The sequence below is a fragment of the Temnothorax longispinosus genome, chromosome 9 (genome assembly GCF_030848805.1).
Source record: "Temnothorax longispinosus isolate EJ_2023e chromosome 9, Tlon_JGU_v1, whole genome shotgun sequence".
Taxonomy (NCBI): Eukaryota; Metazoa; Arthropoda; class Insecta; order Hymenoptera; family Formicidae; genus Temnothorax; species Temnothorax longispinosus.
This window is the reverse complement of record NC_092366.1, coordinates 4,077,040-4,099,551: the sequence shown is the minus strand read 5'-3', so window position 1 is coordinate 4,099,551 and position 22,512 is coordinate 4,077,040. Positions and strand designations below refer to the sequence as shown.

The 22,512-nt window shown below is 37.6% G+C and overlaps 1 protein-coding gene across 2 annotated transcripts in view; it reads left to right on the top strand.

Moving 5' to 3' along the window:
- LOC139819620 (uncharacterized) overlaps window positions 1–22,020 on the top strand; it is a 64,268-nt gene extending 42,248 nt beyond the window's left edge. The window contains exons 4-8 of one of the 2 annotated variants that reach the window (XM_071789104.1): window positions 8,345–8,521; window positions 13,416–13,566; window positions 14,539–15,071; window positions 15,382–15,649; window positions 16,236–22,020. In XM_071789104.1, the coding sequence (XP_071645205.1) occupies window positions 8,345–8,521; window positions 13,416–13,566; window positions 14,539–15,071; window positions 15,382–15,649; window positions 16,236–16,343 (1,237 nt within the window). In that variant the 3' untranslated portion in view covers window positions 16,344–22,020. Of the gene's footprint in view, window positions 1–8,344; window positions 8,522–13,415; window positions 13,567–14,517; window positions 15,072–15,381; window positions 15,650–16,235 lie in introns of both variants that reach the window. The other variant, XM_071789103.1, reaches the window with a different exon arrangement.
- Window positions 22,021–22,512: the final 492 nt, after the last annotated feature.

Genomic DNA, 22,512 nt, shown 5'->3' with positions numbered 1-22,512 from the left:
CGATCAGTGAGAGATTAGATCGAAATCTAAATTATACAAGATTATACACAATTTCAACTCCTACTTAACAAATTGCAGAGAAAATTCTTTTCGCAAGGATTCATTCGCGTGTCATCGGGATATTTGTCCGCAATAGCGATGTAGCAGTCTTTTTTAATCTATTTTTGAAGGCCAGTCGATTCTATATTATCTTCTTACATCCATTAGATAATGCCTCGCATTTATAAGCGAGCGTATCAAATATATATATGTAAGTACATCTGCGATCGCACATCCAGCGTTTCTCACACAGATAAAAACGCCCACGAGATCAGATTCGGGAGACTGGTCGAATATTCAAGAATCGTCAATAGATAATCATTCTGCGCAGACTGATTCGCCGAGCTTCCTTGAAGGTGTATCCCTGCGATCGATACGCATGTACGTACTATTAATAGGGAGACTTTCGCAATATCTAGTTTATCGCGTACTTTGCGTGTACCGTAAACGCCGCGCTAAAAACCTGTGTTCCGCGCAAATGCGTTACGGTGGCAATTCCTCTCTTGAACCTGCATTAGCATTGATGCACGCAATATTATTTACGTAAATCGAAATGATACCGCAAGCAGCCACGTTAAATGGATCTTATGAATTCGTTGGCGCAGGCAACGAGTGAATATTCGCGTGTTCAATAAATGTAATGTACGTCCGAGATGGAATATACGGTTGAAGTCCAATGTAATAATGTTTCAGCTTTGTCATCACGAGATATACGATAAAAGGACGTTACGAGATAAATCGAAAGATATAATCTTTCTATAATGTTTCTTTTAACAATTTCCTAAATGGAGTTTGATCGTTGAAGTTTACATATTTCTCATTACTTTTCTCGAACGAAGATATGATTATATATGATTCATTGATTTATTTAAGCATTTCGATTTCAATTAAACAGGATAATGGATGAGAAGTATGCGTTTATTTTTTCATTAATCGTGTCTGATTAAATATTTAATAAAATGAGCTATCATTAGGGCAATTGACTTTAGCTCATTGTTGTGTTATGTTAAATTAGAATTATTAGAGTATTCAATGATGACGATAAAGTCGAGAAGTTGTACTAATATCCAAAATACTCATTAGGAATAAGTCAACACCATTATGTTGGCTTATTAATAAAGATTGCCAGTTATAGTCAAAAAAGCCTCATTACTGTTATTTATCCACTGACGAAGACAATTTCCTCACTGTTTAACATACAAGTATGTTCAACATAAAGTACATGAAAGTATATCAAAATAGTTAAATTAAGATTTTATCTCTTTATTTTTATCCAGAATAGGTAAATTTGAGATATAATTTTAAGGAAACAAAAAAATAGCGAAACCAACGATTTAACTTTAATTCAGATTTAATTTTCAAACGTTTTACGATAGCGATTTGTATTCGAAAACATTTGGTATCAAATTTATTTATGGAAATGTTTCTTTTGTTTTTTTGCTTAGCGTATAAAATTTCTTGCGAGAATCTATCGAGTCATGGATTATTTGGTAATTCCAAGCGAGGATACCTTGACTTTTTAATGCAAATTACTTGGCCCGGAGAATATTCTGTGACACATCGGGAGTGTTTTTTTCGATGTGATTTTTTTTTTCTCTCGGGGGAAGATAATATACTGCCAATGTTTGCGCATAATCGGCCGATCCATTGCTTCCATAATGTCTGAATGTGAACGCGACGATGAAATCTCGTTTATCCGTTGTTTACAGTTGGAACATGTATAAATGTATAAAATAAATAAAACATTCTTTGAGATTTTTTAGGTACGTAATGTTTTATACTTTCTACTTTTGGAAAAGATTTAAGATTGAATTGGATTTAACTTTCAAAATTGGATGATTGAAAATGAAATGGACCAGAACAAGGGGAGTTATTTCCTAAACTTTATACAGAATTTGTCTCTTTAGTAGGATTATTTTCTTATCATTTTGTTTGTCACAAGATCCTGATTTCATTTGTAGCTGAATGTAAATTATGATATAAATTCTATAAATTTGAAATAGAGAATTATTGATAAGATGAGGGAATTTGAAACTTTTTTGGAAACTTTCATGCACTTAATATTTTTCATACAGATAACGATTATATTTTATTTCAATATATGAATGATATTTTAAAACCTATATGTAAAAAGTGCCATATATATATATATAATATTTGCACATTAATCTAATATAATATATTTAATAATTAAATTAATGATTTCATGGAGAGAGAGGCTTGAATTTCTCAATTAATGTCAGTTTCTTTACGAAAATGTTATAATTTTATTATTATATAGTATGTTATTACAACCCAAACGTGAAACTCGATACCGATCGATATCATTATCATTTTAACAAGTTTCCTGCAACGAGGAAATATGATGCTAATAAATGGGGAAACATACGATATCTCTCGATCATCAGTGACGACCGGATAATATTCTGAAGCCCTCTAGCAAGAATGCGAGCATGCGTGGTTCACTCGACGAAAGTAGAGGCCAGACATACATTTTTGCGAACTCTTGACAATGACTAATCGCCTCGCACCGCGCGATCGTATTCATTACATAAATTGAGTTCTTTTTCAGAGATAGGTTGTATACGAAAAATTATACTTGCGCAAACGCTGCACGGAGTTTGTTATTCTAATGATTTTAAACAGAAGAAGTTTAAATTAAACTTTCTCAAGCAAAAAAATTTCAAGAAATGATCAAATTTTTAATATTGAATTTGATATTATATAGCAAACGACGAAGGCACGAATATCTCGGAGATTGATACCTTTTATAAATAGATTTGGAGGATATTAATATTGATATTGCAGTGTTGTACTTTTCGAAAGTTGGATAAAAAAGTAAAGTCAAATACTGCGGTTAAATACTCGCTCTCATCTCTGGTGATATTTATTCAACTATACGCTTGTACGATGTGCTTGTAAGAGATAAATCGATTATCGGTAACGTTTCTTTCGAGTAGGCTTGTTATTCAAATGAAGTGCAAATAGCTCGCTGACGTTCGAAATCGAGTAATTTTGGAGTAAAATTCTCTAATACACGTATTTCGATTAGATACGTGTATAAACGAGTTTTCGTTTAAGTGTCAAAAGTCTCATTACTTTAAGTCATACTTACTTCGTCAAATCAAGCTATATTTACTTATGGAGAATTTTCCAATTTTTAGAAATTATCTATTCAATTTGCTATACATATATACATTTTTTAATATGTAGAAAATCTACGAAAATTTTTTTTAATTTTTTGTTACAAACATCACTTTTATAATTTTGATATATGGTATAGACATTTACTTAACAGCGTAATAAATAAAAATTTTTTCACATATTTCCCAGTAATATAAATTGCGCTATCGTAAATAAATTGGCGTTGCATTCGTCTCTATTAGAAAACGCGTTTTGAACGATGTGCCACGTGTGCATAATTTTCTGTACAATAGGCGTTAAAGCTCGTATCTCTGAGAAATCGGCCGACAGTTCAATGGCGTTGAAACGCATAAATATGCAAACGCATTCGTCGTCAAGGAAATGTATGCAGCAGCATCTACGTATTTGCTGCATTCCCGACAACTCGCGTGATGTCGAAATGAAGTGTCTTTCTCTGTCTCATTATCTCGACTCATCATGATCATTTATCTGACGCCGAGGATTATTTTAAAGATTATACGAATACGAAAAAACGTTTACCTATCGATGTTTACTCGATCTTTAATAATACGACCAAATCCAAAGTATCATCTACAATGAAAAAAAAAAAAAAAAAAAAATACTTAGATCCAAGAAAATATTTTTTCACATAGTACCAATGGTTTATTTACTTAATATAATCACATATTTATTTAGAATTAGATATTTTTACTTAATTTAAGTAAATCACATATTTATTTAGAATTAGATATTTTTACTTAATTTAAGTAAAGATATCTAATTCTTAATAAATATGTGATTATATTAAGTAAATAAGTCATTGATACTATGTGAAAAAATATTTTCTTGGATCTAAGTATTTTTTTTCAGTGTATGTTGTTGGCAATAATCCGGTAAATTGATTTAATTATTGATGACCATTATTAATTATTTATTCCATATCTATATATCACTTAAATATGATTCAATTATTTTTATCACTTATTAAAGTAAAAATTATAGGTTTGTACGTATAATTAGATGGTTTCAAAGAGTTCCTCAATTTAAATGTTTACTCTGTTTCTAACAGTATTATTTAATTGGATATCATTATCGTAATATGTTTGCGTCCGTGTTGGATTGCTCCGTAAATCGATTTTCTAGAAACATTTCCATTTGTCGCATCGAGTTACGCAGTGTCCTGGCACAGGACGTAACTTTTAGACACTTCATCCGGAGTCTACGGCAGAACTTTGTACAAGTGTCATGTTCGCGTGACGTCTTTTTACGGCCTTCAAGAAAGAACTTTGCGCAATCGGAGAACACCTGGCGCATGTCAATAATGCAGGACACCGCGACACTAGGCGTTGGTGAGCATCGCTTTATTGATATCGCGAATCAAAGGGAGAGAGAGTGAGCCTCTAATCAAATTCCGTGTTATGTCCGTGACTGCGTGGTATAAGATAATAATAGTCACAACTGCGTGCACTTCCCGGAGAACGGCACGTCGTCGACATCGCGCATGTATCTTGTGCCATTACGCTAAAGTAGCCGGCTATCAATCGCGCATCTCATCGTGACTTGAGAGATTAATAAGTCAATTAATTTCGTGGATGTTTGCTTTCGATTGGTGTAGGTATAGACGAGCTCCTATGTGTACAGCTATTATTCCTGCAGCGTAAAATTTATCTGTAATTTTAATACTAATTGCTTTAATCTGTATCTCTATATTTTTGTATACTTTTTACATTTTTACTTTTATCTTTCTATGTTTATATACATATATATATACATAAACAGTAAAGATGTAAAAATATAAATATTATAAAAAATTATAGATGATTTTTCTATTGAAAATTATATGTATAAAAAATATATTTTTTTCAACGTGTACATTTACTTCACTGTATTCAAGTGATCATTATTATAGTACGGTTTAACGAGAGTAATGGCCTTCATCGGCTTCGCTATTGCTGGTATTCGATTTTAGACTGTAGAGACTTGAAAACGCATCAATAACGTTACGATTCTCCTTCCTCTCGCTGCCTCTTATTGATGTGCAGCACAGAGGGAAAGAGCGTTTCGACCTTTTGGGAGATTGCCAGAGAATGTCGACCTGACGACGAGAGCGCATATAATTCTTTTCCAGTCCGGAGGCACCAGCGCTTAATGACGAAATATTTTGCGTTTCTTCTCGGTTCAGCGAAGTGTTGCGTTGCTCGGGAAACTCGAGCGTGTGTTTCCGCATGCATCAATTTGCCGGGATAATGATATTTATTTAAACATCCGAAGTGACGCAAACTGGTGTGAAGTTTCATCCTTTTTTTTCGCTTTACGTAATCGTAATTGTAATATTTTTTGCTACTTCCTCATTACGCATATAAAGGATAATACGTTTCATACATAGATCATTTTTCTATATGTATATTGCACAACAGCGTATAATTTACATATGTACTTGCATAATTTACAAATATTGTACGGAACAGTTTTGATTTTTTAAAAATAATTACTTCATTTCATTAACTTTGATATGTTTAAATGCAACGTCATAAAATGTTTTCTCGATATTATATAAAGTATAATTTCTTCCAACATCTTATACACAATATTACTGATATAATAATGATATTTATATACGCACAAATTTTCAAGGTAGCAGTGGGCTTTTAATTTTTTTATAATTGCGCATTATCTAGCTTAACGGTATGCCATTAATAATCGTGAGCAATTCGTCATCGTTGAATTTCGATTTATTTTAGCGTCAATTTCCGTCCTCGCGTACTCATTAACGTACGCGATATTCGATCCATGCGGTGCGCCTTCGTAGACCTCGTATAACTCAAGTACAAGTATCCTAGAGCGCGAACTATAGATCCCGTATTACGTAGCCAGGTGTACATCGCGGATTTGTCAATTATGAAGAAGGTCGTGGGGGTCGGCCGCGACGGGTAAGAAACTACAAACGTGTCCAACCGCGATCAGTCTGATATCCCGGCTGGCCCGTGGAGTACCGGACTCGCGGCACTCGCGCTCGTTTTCCTCATCAACTCTGAACTCTCATCACTTCTCGTACTCGGCTTCGCAATCTTTCCGTCCATTCTCATCGACTTCCCGACTCCTAAACTCTCTCCTTCACGACGAGAGAATCGGACCGCTGGATCGGTACCGATCGCTCTCGCGAGGCGCGGATACGGACGAGTTCTTCTCTCTCCACGAAGAAAATCGCCGCTTCGAGATGGGCATCATCTTCCTCGCGAGGCTGGCCGTGCGATCGATGGGCGCTAAGTGGCGGCATTCGAAGAGAGGGATCTTCAGGAAGTACCGATACCAACGCGGTTTCTACTGAACGGTGTCTCCGCGTGTTGCATTGCTCCCGCGCTCGCGGTCGTTCCGTTTCGCGGCGTGTGAGAGTCGGCGGGGCCCCTCTTTTTCCGCGCTCGCGCTCGGTTCGCGCTTCTCGCCTCATTGTGCATCGGCCGCGGTCACGGCGAGCCGCCGCGCTTGTTAAAGGCAACCGGGCTCGTTGAACCCGTGCGGTGACTGGTGAGGTGTGGTTATTCTCGCGGCGGCGAAGAGCGGACCGAAACTGGTTCGTTAGTCACCGCGCCACGTCTTTTCGCCCCGTTTAACTTCATCCCGTCCCGGCGACTTCCCTTTTTTTTCTCCTTTTCTCTTCGATTTTCTCGCGCCCGATCTCGTTTCTGCCCGGTGTCTTCGTCCTCTTCTCGCCTCACGTCCGTCGAACTTGGCGAGCGACCAACTCGTCTAAACTCGACTCGCGGTAATATTAGTCGCTACTGTTTCCCTTCCGTTTTCACGTATTAATCGCTACCCACCACTCGGGCTATTTCCACGCTCTGTCATTACTCAACTCGAGCGATAAGCCGGATAAAAGCTGCAGATAAAATTGCTCCCGCTATCACGTCGCGCGAGCAGGCCTTGTGTGATGGCGGGGTACAAGCTACCGTCCGTTCGAAGGAAATTCGCCAACCGTGTAACCAAATATATCGATGAATCATCCTGTCGACGTCCGTGTGACTTTCGATAACATTTTTTACCGGGAATCACTTTGGACATCTGCCGATGTTTGTCTGATAAACCACGCAGATCGATCGCAGAGCTCACGTCGATTGCCGATCGACTGGTAACCGGCGTTGAAGCTTACCTTTAAACACAAGGCGCGATAGCTTTTTGTCGGACAGGGGGAATCTGCCTCACAGATTATTATCCCGGCGATAATATAACAATAACATTTCGTAACGTTGTATTCACGATGATGGAGTTCGAAACCCTAGCGCTGATCAACCTTTGCCTCTCGTCTCGCCCACTCATCACCAGGGCAAGGTACGTGATTTGTGACACTGAAAGTGATAAGCTCTTGAGTAAATAATGCCATCTGTTTTTTTATCCAAATTGAAGATGAAGATGATACGGAGACTCTTGAATTTTTTAATTTAAGAAAAGATTACTTGTAACCGATTGCGGACGAACAATAGAAGAAACCCCATTTAGGATTATTGTAAATGTTATAGTTGACACTATATTACTGTGTGTATAGTCGTAGTAACAAAATTGATATATCTTTATCAGCGGACACGTGTAATTTTTTATTAAATCATTCGTCGATATCAGAATTGATTTATTAATCTTTCTCTGGTGGATTTGACGCACACGATACATTTTTATTTTATATTTTTAGCAAAATCAAGCTAACGAAGCTAATGAAGCTAATAAATACGTAAAAGCAATATTATTTTTTGATTTTTAGATCATCTGCATTAAATACTATATTTATTTAAGAAATAACGTTATTATAAATTGTGTAAATTATTGTATAAATTATGTAAGTTATTTCGATAAAATGTTAGTTGCACTTATTATTTTACAAAACTGATTCACTGGAGCAACCGATATATTTCCACTCTAACTTTTCAGGAAGAAAAAAAATGAACAATTAACAATTAACTCGCCGGGAAAGTTACAATTTTGCTGTTATAATATTTTTCATATAAGTGTTATCGACATAGTGTTATTTCTGTAAGATTTATGAACGATCAAGGGTAAAAAACGAGCACAGCAGATATGAAATAGGGAATGAAAGGTTCCACAAATTGCAGCGCCAGCCCTCCCTCTTCCAAGTCTCATTTTTCTCAAATCCCATCTTTCGTCTTGTTCGCAGGTCTGCGGGGTCCATAGGCGCGCGCTCAGCACCCAGCACGCCCGTGCAAGCTGCTCCCGATGCACCGCAAGCCGGGGGCCAACAATCGATCAGCGGGTCCCAACTCACCGTGGCCGGCGCTAGCTATCCTCCGCCTCCGAGGAGCCCCAGTCACGCGGCCTTGAAATGTAACGACAGGTGAGGCTCCCCGCTTTGTCGTAAAGATCGCTCGGCGCTGCTGCGCTTGCTATAACACGGATTTATGGTCGTGAACCTGATGCGAGCCGCGTTTCTTATTCATATTGTCTTAAGATTGGCATGTATGCACGTTATATATGTTACAGGTTTCTATAAACAAATCTAAAAAACTAAAAAATAGGGAGAAAAGTTAGTCAAAATTATAGATATTTATTTTAGGCGAAAAGATTGTAAATACGACATATAAATTATGTATTATAGATTTCAATATTTAATTTATTTATAAATATTAAAATATCTCATTAAAAAAAAATTTTTTTTTAAAGAGCGACAACTTTGTAATTATGTCCTCGGGGCGGCATGCAAAAAACCGCTCTCCTTTTGCCATTGATCCTCGAGTAATATTCTGCTCGCGACACGTGAAAATAATGAACGATGAATAATTTTGCATATATCTGCATGAGCATTTTATTAACGTTATTGATATCGTTATTATTTTCAACTTTGCTTCCGCAAGTCAGATGATTCGCGCGTGAAATCGTTATCGGTTCTTGGAAATTATCAACGGGCAAAACGACGATGATAACGTCACACCTGCACAGAAATTGCAGAGAAACGCAGATGGCAGGGAGGAAGGAAGAGGGGGATTGTGTGATAAAAAGCGTATAAAGTCTTGACTTTATACGCTTTCGTGATAAGACGATCTAATTAATTTATCTGTCTGTATATGTTGGGAAATACACGTTTCTATATACGAGATAGCTGACACATCACAATTATCGAACGCCGCTATTAACTACATTTATTTATGATCTCCAAATATTATTACGGTACACTTGCCATAATAATGTTGGCGAAGTCAGACTACTTTTTTGTCGGCGTAACTTAAACAGAAGACTCGTAAAGGAAGTAATTTTAGAAATACATGCAATTAATCAAAGAAAAAATTCTTTTTTTATTACTTTTATTAATTATTTTATTATTTATTTGTTATTAAGCTTTTAAATTTCGAATGCACCCGAGCGAATTATTCTATTACAGGTTAAATAATTTATTAAAGAGTAATACACGCGAGGAAATTGACGATTGCAAAAAGTTGTTTTTTCCTCACACACGAGAAGTATCTTCAATTAGAGTAGATTGCGTATTAATGAGACAAATCATATTTAGAAAATAATAACAAGTTCAAGTGTGTTTTGAATCATACGTTATTTTGAGCGTTTAATTACGTAACGTATTTTGCTTTTTTACGATACGTATATGGACCGATAAAATATTAATTCTAGTAGATAAGCTGATTGTGAGACTTGCAAAACTAGACTTCCGTCCTTCAAAGGTTAAAAAACCGAGCGACTTGCGAGGCAGGGCGCCGATATAGGCCGATATATTTTCATCGCATGCTTAACGCTAAATGGCCGCGGAGTTAGACAGCACTTGTGGCGTTAAATCACATCGAGAATAGAATTGTGTTTTGAAACAGTTCAATCGTACGGGAATGTTTTGCGGCCATTCTTACAATAGCCGCTCCATGCGTGCCGTCCGTAAACGGTTATTACGGTACAAAGCGTGACGTCGCGGGGTTTATCTGGGCGAAATTGCCTTTTGTGCACTAAACCGTCTCGATACAAGATGTAAGTATCTCGTTGTTCGATCGTCGACAACATTTTTGCAGCCCTTCCCGAAACAAAATTAAAAGAATCTTTCTTTTCGACGAATAACAAGGTCTTCACTCGGTCTTCTTCGTGGAAAATTTAAAAATTTTTTTATACAAGCGTGATATTTTTTTGTAACAGCCTTTACACCATTAAAAGTGATTTATACGGTTTCTTTGAGTGTTATCAAGTCCAGCTCGACTCGAAACTTTTTAATTAAAGAGATCTGCGCATTCACTTTTTTTCTAGAGATATCTTAACTCTGGCGAGAGGCATGGAGAGAGAGAGGCAGATATTACACGATAAATATGTGTGTGTGTGTTTACGATCCTTTTTTACGTCAAGTCCTTATTAATATTCATCTATCAAAGCACTATATACAAACCATGTTCTTATAAAAACTAAATGTACATTCATCCTGTAGAAGTAATCGTTTCACTAATAAAAAAAAAAAGGGGATTAACAGAGGTCAGTTCTGACAGCTGCCCGGTGGAGATTAGAATCGTTCTGTATACAACGACAACATATGGACTGTATCGCGAAAGATAATCCCAAGCAAAAAAGCGTGCGCGTACAGTGACAAGAAGAAGACTCGTGATACGTCACGAGCCTTATCGAACGGACGTAGATGTGCAATATCGGAAGAAAAGTATTTTTTTCGTTCGTTTCCTGCCCCGCCTCGTGAACGCTTTCGCGGAATTATATACCGAATCGCGAGACTCGTGCCTGGTGCCTCTGTCGATATTACGGCCTTCGATTGGGCTTTCGCGAATTTTATCGCACTCGAAATTTTTATCTGTCATTTTTATCTTGTCGCTCATTATCATTAAACCCAGTTATTGCATACTTCAGTTATCGTCAGGTGATTTTTTTTTTTTCATTTTGGTTCCGGCCAGCCTCTTAATCGAGCGAGATGGCACAACGGCCGCTCCAGACAGTCTCCCACGTGTTATCATCGTCGCCGGCAGCGGATTGTTAAGCCACGGATCGTACACCAGTTACGCGTTACGCCGCACGACAGCCGGACGTCTTCACGTGCGAAAATCGCGGCGATACGCGACGCGATCGCCGAGATGAGTATCGGCGCGGTCGGTGAATCATATCGGGTCATTCGATTTTTTTTTTCAAATTTTTGCAATGCGGCACTTTAACGAAAAGAAATAAAAATCTGATCGATTATAACTAATTTTTATCGTAACAAAGAAAAGTAAGAGGAGGAATAATTAGTTGTTTTATATTCTCTATATCTTTAGTATTATCTGAACTCGAGTGCTCGAGTTCAGGAATAATATGTGATTTTAGGCAGGTATTACGAAGGTATAAAATTTTTATTATTAACTTTATTTTGAATATTATTTTAATTATTAATTTCAAATATTTTTATTGATTAAATTAGCGGAAGGTAAATTGAGTTTTTGAATTTCAAGTCTATTTTTTATAGCAAGAAATGTAGATTTTGATGACAGTAAACAATATATTTAACATTTAGTATATTAATTAATTAATTAAATTAATATGATTTAATATTTAATATTTTCTTCAACGTTTGGAAGAAACAATAATTTGAACAGAAAATAATCTTTGTTTATCCAATAAAAAGTTTTTTTTTTCTATGGAACAGCTGTACAAAGTTTCACGTATTTATTTTATCTAAATTATTTTATTTATTTCGCTTGTGTTGGAACTTTTCAGAGGTGAAGGCTTTCGTATTTTTTTGCGATACGTGAGTTTTGTCACCGTTCAGCATGGAACTGTGATTGAGAGCGATCCGTTGTACGAACTGTAGACCGGCAAAAGCGCACGCATGAGATTGTTTCAATTTTTGAAACGTGAAAAACAAGGAAATTCGACAAAAAATTCCACGATGGGAACTCGGGTGGAGATGTGGGGCAACGATTTGTGGAGTATCTCCGTTATGGGGAAAAGAAACAGGACGATCTCCGAAAAGACCAAATCCAACAAGTTAGCAAAGTTTATTTTTTTTTGTTTGCTTATTTGTTCGTAATACAGACTTCAATAAAATCAGAGATAAGACGTAGAAGTACTACAATTTTACTTCTTAAGTCTGTAATAAAGTTGAGGATAAGATACAATATAAGTGATAAAAGAATTACACGAATAATCCCTTATTTCCTTGAGCCGCGGAAATCCAAATCGAAAAACTTTCCTTCGTTTTAATTTATAATTCGGGGCGCTAAATGTCTCGATGCTTCTGAAGCGTCAAATTAAATTGAAGATAAAGTTAATTGCAGATTAATCTGAAAGCGAAGTGTCTTAAGCCTCCAAAGTTCGTCGCAATTAATTATCGCATTTAATTATCGTCGAGGAAAGACTTTTAATCTCTCAAAACGTTCTGCGTGTTACACGGCCATATACAAAAAACGAGTTATGCAACACGTTAAAATGATGCAAACAGCATCGTCCGGCTATGTTTCGATAATACATTAAAAAGATAACCCTTGCAACGTACCGTTCACACACAGGTTATCGTCTTGTCCCCTAGAGAAGATCAGCGACCGTTCAAACGCTTGATATCCTTTTCCGGACTTGCATCCGGAATGTCGCAGGAAATAATAATATCTAATTATCGTTTGCAACGTGCATATTGAATTCGGATACGAATTAAGCGAGACACCAACGCACAGTTTTCTCTTACCTGATAGTAATCTTTGAAATAGTAAGGTAATTCAACGACGTAAAACGAGATACAATAACGTCGGGAAAAAAGGGAAAGGTTTCAATTGACCTTTTAAAGCCGCAGAAATTTCACGCGCGAACAAATTGTCCGATTTTATCTTATAAAAATGTATGTCAGAGAGAAACGTATCTGGATTATGGATATTATATTACTGTTTCTGCGATAATTATTATCTTTATGATTATAAATACCATCGCATTTATAATGGTAATTATTATTACATTTACAATTTTTATTTTTATGATTCTGCTCAGTATTCAATCATATTATTTTTTTAATTATCCATTATTTATAACCAAGTAATTATCATAATGTTATTATTCAATGAGGTGTTCTTGGTGCAATTTTGATCTCAACGATTATTTTGTATTTAAAAAAATGCCTCATGTCTTTTTAGATGGTCTCAATTTTTATTACTTAAGTATCTTAAGTGATTAGACTTTTTCCTTTACACGCATAAAAATTAAATGCATTCTCGCGTAATATTTAATAATATGTATGAATAAAGGTCTTCTTATACGTTTTTGTTTTCTTCTTTCCTCAGTCACCTTTCGAAGCCATTGAGTAGGAGTACACCATCGATGGCAGCTGGCGGCGCGCAAACTCCAGCAAAGGTTAGCAGATCTTCGTCGAGGTCGTCGCCGACGTCTACCAGCAGCGCGAGGCAGAAGAAGTTCCACAGGCACTTCACTCAGGTAGAGATTATGTTTAAATAGTACATCCATTTTCTCAGAGCCCACGATAATAATCGCTTACGAGAGGGTACGATAAGAGCTAAAAAAAAAAAAAAAAACCGGCCCGCAGATGTTGCGGGGGCTGGTCTCTTCCCAACGCAGCAACTCATTATCGTATTGCGATACTTACCTCGTCTTCATCCGGCGGACAGTTTGTTTAAACTTCTCCGGACGTAGGGCATAAACGCGTAGGATATGAACGTCAATGCATGCCTCGTCTACGTGCGGTATAAAAATACTTTCCCTCATCTCGCCGATGAACTTCAGAAACGGTTAAAAGACCTAGGTGTTTGATGGGAAGAATGTATAAATTGCGAAAATATATTAGATTTGCAGCTTCGCTAATTGATCTTGATCGACGTTATTGTCGAATATGTATGTTTACGTAGTAATAGTGTCGCGTCGCGAGCGGAATTATTAATATGAATGCAAGCGTGGCGCAATAATGACACCCTTTTATGTTTGATAAACAAGGTATCGCATGTCAACTTGAACAGAGTCCGTCTTCAGGGCGAAATTGTCACACGCTCAAGCGAGGAGTATATATACAGTAACTCGAGTCGAGCTGTCCCGAGCGTCAAGCGTGGCAAATAAAGCGTGTTCCTAGAAAGGAATCTGGATCCTAGGATACTAGGATACGTTGCGAAGAAAATGAAGCCTAGCTTCATCTTAACACACTAATCTTTACGACTATTTTGCGTTGCGTTTTCTGTTTATGAATCGATGGTTCGTCGCATTCGAGCTCGTTTTACTATCAGGCAGTATCTTACAAAGATTAGCGAGAGTCACGTGAATGGACAAAGTTGGAGACGACCCCCCCCCCCGGCCCTCCCCTTGAACCCCTTGAACGGAACTCCTTGAGGAAGGAGTTTCGTCGCGTCGGCGAAAGGGCAGTACCGACCTAATGCATAGTCTTCGAAATTTCGCTATCAGGTGGCGGAGGACGAGCGCGTGCTGAATTACTACAGCTGCGCGCTGGTGGGCGACATCCTGCTGCAGGGCCACCTGTACATCACGCCCAACTACTTCGCCTTCTACAGCAACGTGTTCGGCTACGTGACGAAGCTGCTGATACCGACGGTGTCGGTGCTGAAGATCAGCAAGGAGAAGACGGCGCGGATCATACCGAACGCGGTGGCGGTGGCCACTGAGGAGGAGCGTCACGTCTTCTGCTCGCTGCTCTCGCGCGACTCCACGTACAAGCTGATGAAGCAGGTCTGGGACGCGGCGATGGAGCCGCGGGCGACGGCGGACGACGAGTTGCCGGCGCTCGACACCGATACCAAGCTCCTCACGCCGGAGACGCTGCTGGTCGACGACTCCGAGGAGGTGAACGCCGAGGAGGACGAGTCGAGCATGTCCGAGAGCGGTACCGATCTTACGGCGGCCAGCAGATCGCCGACCGCCTGCACCGAGATCGACGGCACTTCCCCGATTATCACCAGGCCGAGTTTGCCACCCGCCAGGTGTGTCTTCCGTGTCCGACGTATATATATAGATCAAATAAGAAAAAGGAAGTTTGATTAATTGAATTAATTGCCGCAAAATTATTTTACACGAAGCTATTGAAAGCTAGCAAAAATGAGATAAAGTTATGTAACAATGAAGGATGATAAAGTAAGATCTTATTTGCTTTCGTAAAATCGCAATAACGAAAAGGTCTAGATAATTTTATCAAGTCTCTGTTTTCTCTTAGTTCATTGCTTTGCGAAATGTGATACGTTGAAGTTATTTTCGTAATTGTCGCTTATTCCGCTTATTTTTACTTTCTTTCAGGCTGGAAACAGTGATGTTAACGAAGACGCTGACACCGAGCAAATCCGACCGGCTGGGATCTCTGTTTACCAACGGGTTGAAGCCTGGCATGGTGATAGCGATACTGGTGGCTCTCTTGGCAGTTCTTTACGTATCGGCGGCTCTTATGATGATGCGTATTGACAGGCTGCACACCGCTTATTTAAACCACCCCCTCGTCTCGCCGGAACGCTTCACGCAGGATCGGCTGTTGCACTATCTTAACACGAATCTGGATCAAATAGTAAAGGTAAATTGCCCCAGGAAGTGATGGTTTGTGATCACGATGGATTTGATTACCGACACACATCGTACTATCCGAATCTGTTGCAGTGAAGTCTGTTCGAACTTAATAAATAAATGTTTTTTAAATGTAATGTCTGCAAATTAAATTAACTAAGTTTATTCAATTAAATTAAATAAGTCTTTTATTCCTTTAAAAAGTAATTACGAACTGGAAATGACTATGTAATAATATTCGGCCTCAATAAATAGTGTTTTTTAATTTATTCTTAAATTAAGTGACTTTATTGAGTTTTTATCTATTGATGGTTTAAATAAATTTTTTTATAACTTTAAAAAGTACAAGCTGGAAATACACAATGACTTGTATAATTTCTCTTACATCATTTTACTTTTTTCTAAAATTAAAATAGATAAATTTATGAGTAATTTTGATTGCGTAATAGGTGTCAGGTGTTTGGATTTTATCGATACTTGAAAATCAAAGATAATCGGGAAAGACCAGGTGTGGTTGATGGCCGGTGTCTAATCAAATAGTTTAAGTGACTAACTGTGTAATTCCCTTGATACGAGAAAAATATGTTTGTTTGTAGGTGCGGCAGAGTCTGCAGACGCTATCGCAGCAGTTTGTAGCGATGAGCCAGGGTGGTGGCCAGGGGCCGGCCGGCGGCGTGGTGGAACCGGAAGATGCGCCGAGTTAGCCCTCGACGATGGAACGCGATTTAATTCAGCCAAAAAATAACACGGGGTCCCGTCGCTCCGCCGACGCGCGTAGCATCGCCTCGTGAACGACGACCGTATTCGTCGTCGTCGTCGCCGTCGTCGTCATCATTGTCTTCGTCGTCGCCGCGCTAGTTCGTCGGCGACCCGCGAGGGTCGATCCCACGCATAGTCATCGCGCGATCGTCCCTCCGAATAGGAGTTATTGTTCTAGTACCTAGACTTCCGCGGGAGTTTAGAGAGGCAGCCGTGTCTCGTGAAACGAGAGAGATCTCGGGCGCGCATCCCGAGCGCGGGGGAATGAATATCCATTTTCGAGCGAACCTGAAGCGACCGCGCGAATTAGAACTGATTGTGAGCGCTTGCAGATTATAGGCTGTTCTGACAGAAACATACATATATATGCATAAAAAAAGATACCTCAGACACACATATACGAACACACATATAGAGAGAAAATCGAAGGTGAGTGCGCGGCGGGCGAAGGAATTTCTGCTTTTTTTTTCCTTTTCTTTTTTGAACTACTAGTCACGCGTGTACCTAAGTCCCGGGGTACGACAAGAGAAACAGAATGAACAAAATGGTATATGTATATATACATACATATAGTATATATAAACAGTTATATACATATAAAGTATCTATACATACAAATATAGATTAACAACGCATACTTCGCGATTAATTGTTCGTTAATTATGTATTTCGAGCTAGTCGGGCACTACTCAATCACCGCTGCTATATATATGATATATTAAAAAAGATCGACACAATGTTATATAGCATCACAAATGGGTAATCTTATCTCGATGTAGCGCGCGATACATGGCGCCGTGCGACGATACTTCACCGAGAGACGATGAAGTATCTACCGAGATATAATAGAGGAGCTCGCTTTCCTTATCCGCCATTAGCTCTTTCAGTACCTGCCTTAAACCTGCATTTAATAATGATACAAAAATTTTAGAAAAATAAACTCCACGATGTATCCCTTGGCCCCGCCACGTTCTCGTCGTCTCGCGATTTCGATGAGACTAAATTTTAAGTTTCTGTCACTCAACAAAATTTCGATGAAACGCTATTTGGGAGATAATTCGTGGCGTTCTATGTTAATTAAGCAACGAAACTACAAATGTAAGCGTTGAATATTATTGAAGGAAAGAGTAACGACACCGCTCTATAGTTTGAAGCTTGACGGCCAGGTTCTTAAAAAATATACCCGATTCTCCTCTGTTATCGCAAAGTAGATTCTTCAATTAACACAAAGCTTTTGGTTTTTTTAAAAACTTTTCTAATTGAAGAAAAGTGTGACTTTGTAGTTATTTGCTGACATCATTCAATGTGACATTATTTAAGTAAATCTCAATGTTTACAGACTTTACAGACCGTAGCGTAAACTAAACTATAATACATTACAAATAGAAAAAGGGATTTTTAACAAATTCAAATGAGAGTTGAAATGGACGAAGACTCTTGCCTAAATATTAGCATTTGCATATTTGTATCCCCATGACGAGCCGTAAGGGAATATTTACTTAATGACAGTTAAAGTTAAGCGAACACACTGATGAACACCGGCTGTAAAATTGCGTTGATTTAACAAGAGGAAGGTGCTAATGTCCCTATATTTAGTTCGGTACTGAAAGGGTTAAATTGCGCAGCTCGAATGGACCCGGAGATACGAGAGAAAGAGAGTGAGAGTGAGAGAGAAAGAGAAAGAGAGAGAGAATCCGTATTCTCTTGCGTGACTGTTCCTACTGCATGCTCTCGATTGTTTCTGGAAGTAAAGACGACGTATATCTTCTGGATTCGATCACGCAAGTCGTTTATGTCGAAAGTGACTATTTCGACAAACTATTTAGACAAACTGTGAGAATCTTGAAACGTACAAGAGCATCGATTTGTTGTGTCTCAATTAATTTATTTATGCTTAATTGATCGTTAATAATTTATTTGATACAAAATATGTGACTAAATTTATTTTAATTTTATTTATTTCCTAGTGATTTTATTTTTAGTGATTATTTTTAACACACATCTAATGCTTATAAGATATATTAAAGATCTGAAAAACATAACGGGATCTATGTTAAATATTTTTTATAATTTTATAATTATTTATTCGAAACCTTCAGAAGGTTTTTTAGGAAAATGTTAAAAATTATTTCCACTTGGGTGAATTTTTAATTTCTAAACTATATTAATAAGAAAATTACGTTTATCGAAATTCATCGGCATATATCGATTTGATTAAATTCTGGATAGAGGAGCAATTTCGGGCATAAATGAATTAAGTTTGTCGCGTTTCAAAGCTTGCTGCCGTACTTTCGAGATGAACGACTCGCGCGCGAAAGTGCTGGCGAAATATTTCATCATTTACTCGAACAAATTCCGAAATCGTTGCACTTTCCGACGGAACGAGGAATGTTAAAAAAAGAAAGAAGCGTTATTATATTTGCGATTATAATATGGGAGACGAGAGGGTGGAGGTTTGACTGTGATAATAGGATCGTGAATGAGCGCTCGCAGAGGCACGACCGCGCTTAACTCTTTACCGCGCGAATCTTCGTTTCCGCAAAATAGAGAGAAGAACGTTAAGACGGAAAAAAAAGGAAAATACAGGAAATGTGCGGTTTGTGTAATGTATTATATGCGGCGCAGTAAGGAGATCGTTTTTATGGTTTCCTTTTTGCTCGGAAAAGAAGGAAGGAGGCAATTGATAAGCGCGATCGTTCCCCCTTCGAGCTCAATATGGGATCTAAGAGAAGTGCTGTTATATTAATTAACTATATTTATAAGAGTGTAAAGAGAGAGAAAGAGAAAGGAAAATCCCTTAAATGTTATTTTCTACGTTGGTACATTGTTTAATAATTAATTATACTGATGGGATATACAAACGGTATTGCGGTATTACTTTAAGTTTCGACCTTTTTATTGGACATTACCATTATTGTTACCAATTTTTCTGTTATCGCTTGACTACGTTAAATACGTTAATTATTACTCGCGCAGAGAGATGAAGCGAGTATAACGCGACACGATCAAACGCGACTTGACAACTTATTTATTCTCTTCCGATTTCCTCTCGAAAACATCGTGAAAACGTGGGACGGGGCAAGCAGTATTTCCTTTCGCGTGTCCGGATTCGAAATGCGCGACTCGACTTCGCGCGCGATGAATATTCCGTCGGCGCGAAAACATGCGAAAACAGTTTGGCCGTAAATAGAAGCGTATCGACCGACACGTGTCGTTGCTGACGACTCATTAAGAAGCGGAAGCGTATTTCCGATACACGCGCCAGAAAACGCGAGCACACGCACGAGAAGCAGAATTGTAAATCGCTTTGCCGGAAAACCTTTAAACGAGATTTTACAAGCCCGATCTGTTGTACATTGTCACACATGATGAACCCTTGAAACTTATAAACACGATCTTTCGATCCACATCGCATACGTGGAGAGATCAGTTTTGAGACTCGTTTTGTCATCCGGGTAATGAAGTAGATTACCAATTAGCCGATGTCTCAGCGAGAACTGAACCGTAGATAAACTATCTGCAAGAAGTTGGGGATTAAAATGAGTCAACAGCAATGTATTTAGCGAAATTAAAATCTCATCTTTTCGTAAATCGAAATTAGATTTTCAACTAAGGAAAATAATTTTTTGTTGGCTGTTTTTAATTTATACTGCGGACATATTGCTGGAATGAGATTGCTCCCTTTCAAGCATGGATAATTATAATTGAATAATGCTATAATATATTTCAGGACATTATTTGAAACTTAGTAAAAAATAAATAAATAAGAAGATTATTATTCAAATTTTGACAAATGACCCAGACATCACACAATATCCTATGGATGTCCATATTATGTCCAGAATGTCCAATGGACGTTATATGAATATTTATAGGATATTGGTGCTATCGGGGGATAGACAAATAGCACAATATTTAAACATTTGACAAAGAATAAGAAAGATAATAAGGTTCTTATTATTCTTATTATTTTATTAGTTTCTTTTTATATAGTGATAAATTGAATCTGACGGAGCAATCTCATAACGGAAATCAACGACGATCGGTTGTGAGAGAAATTTGAGAAAGGACGTCGAGACGTTTTGCGAGGATCATATAGCCAATAAACGCGACAGCCAAGTCCTGTGCCAAATTTGGTAAAAATTGAGTGAAATGTCCTTAACGAAGACACGCATGTTCCTGTCGATTGTCGTGCGCTCGTACAGCTTTTCCGCCACATTAGGGAGTCGATGTTAAAAAAAACCTGCTACCTAGAGGAAAGTTATGCCGAATATCGAGAATCGTTTCAAATAATGAAGCGACAGTTATTGGTCACCGATTTGTGATCATCCACAGGAAATTGAATTTTTGACGAAACAATTATCTGTTGTATAATAATTGTTTCCCGATACGGATAATTTCTAATTGAAAAGATTGTTTTGCCGTATATTTTAGTATTCATAACAAACATATATTTTTTAAAGAATTGTTAAATTGACAAATTTATACAGGAAATTTACTCTGTAAAATTTTGATTCAGATTTTAACTCGAATAGGCATATATAATTTTAAAAAGTTTCTTTCAATTTTTTTTTATGGTCTCTTATTGTTTTATATAAAGAATATATATATATTATATTCTGTTATTGGTAGTTTTGTCAGTTTTCTGTGAGTGATAGCAGATTAATGATCATCATCGTATGAATCTGCGACGAGAAGGGCATTTTTCCCGCGTGAACAACGCAACCCTTACGAGACCGCGATGAAGCGTGAGAGATGATGATTGAGAGAGAAAATGCGAAGCACACAAGACGATGAAATCCCCGATCCGGAAATTACCTGAAGCGGATGTTGCGTTAGTTAATTGTATTACGTAGTCGATAGTAATCTATTCCTCGTTCTTGTTTACATATGACTGCTACTTGCCTTACCATAATGTTTTTAGACATTTTAGATGGGTGCTCAACACACACGGTCCGTTTATTTAAGGATATATACGAGTGTGTATGTGTTGCGAGATTGATGTCGAAGGAGTGCGTTTTGCGTATCGCCGAACGTGATTAAAGGTCTCTGTATATACTCGATTGGACATCTGACATGAGATAGAAATTTTCAAATTCTGAGTAGCATATATTTATGATGGGCAGCTAAAGCAGGGATTGTTTTCTCTGTGCAATATAATATATAATTTACATCCTTGAAATTGTATATAAATTTCTATTATTGAATTTTCTTATTGCTTTTTTATATGTTTTTAAAAATAAATTTCTTTTTTTTTGTATAAAAGTGTCTAGTTATTTATTTTATGAAACAGAAAATAAAAAAGAAATCAGATAGAAAGTGTTACATTTTTCTTAAAATCTTTCGTCTGTGGAGCTTAATTGCGAAAGATATTGGGCGAGAGACCTTTAAACGCGATACTCAAAATGCACAATTGAGGGGCATATCTGTTAACGATGAAATTGCACGATCGCAAAGAGGGAAAGAGATTCGTGCCCGCAATTATCGGATCTCGCAATTATTGCGCGCACGCGAGGAATCGCGTGGCGGGAGAGAATCCAAAAACAACTACAGACCAATAATTTACTACGTAATTTGTGTAGCTCGATACACAGGATGCAAATAAATTTGTGAAAACATCAAGCCGTCGTACAAACATTCATCTCACTCCCGGATTACGTTCCGTTTCCTTCTACGCAGGCATTTCCCATTTCAGCGATTAATTTGCAGACTGACCGCAACGTCCACCACCCACGAGAGCCTGCGGTTTATCGAGTTAATTACCGCTGCATCGCAAGTCGATAAGATACGTCCGTCTAATTAGAGATTTTATTTCGAACGAATAATTTCAAATTAACTTTTTAGGATCAGAAGAACTGTATTTGTTGGAATTTTAAATGACGATTGCCATTCTACATATATGTCGCACCCCTAGAAGAATACTGTCACAGCTCAATAGTTCACAATTTTCAGGAGAAAGAAAAAAATTTAATTCAATTTTTTTGAATTGTGAAATAACTAACGCAATTACGATGACGTTTGTTTTGTTGTAATGAAACTTGTACTGTTTCTTGAAGAGGTCTGCTATGATTCACTTCTCAATTCACTTATGACTTATGACACTTTCATCCAGGA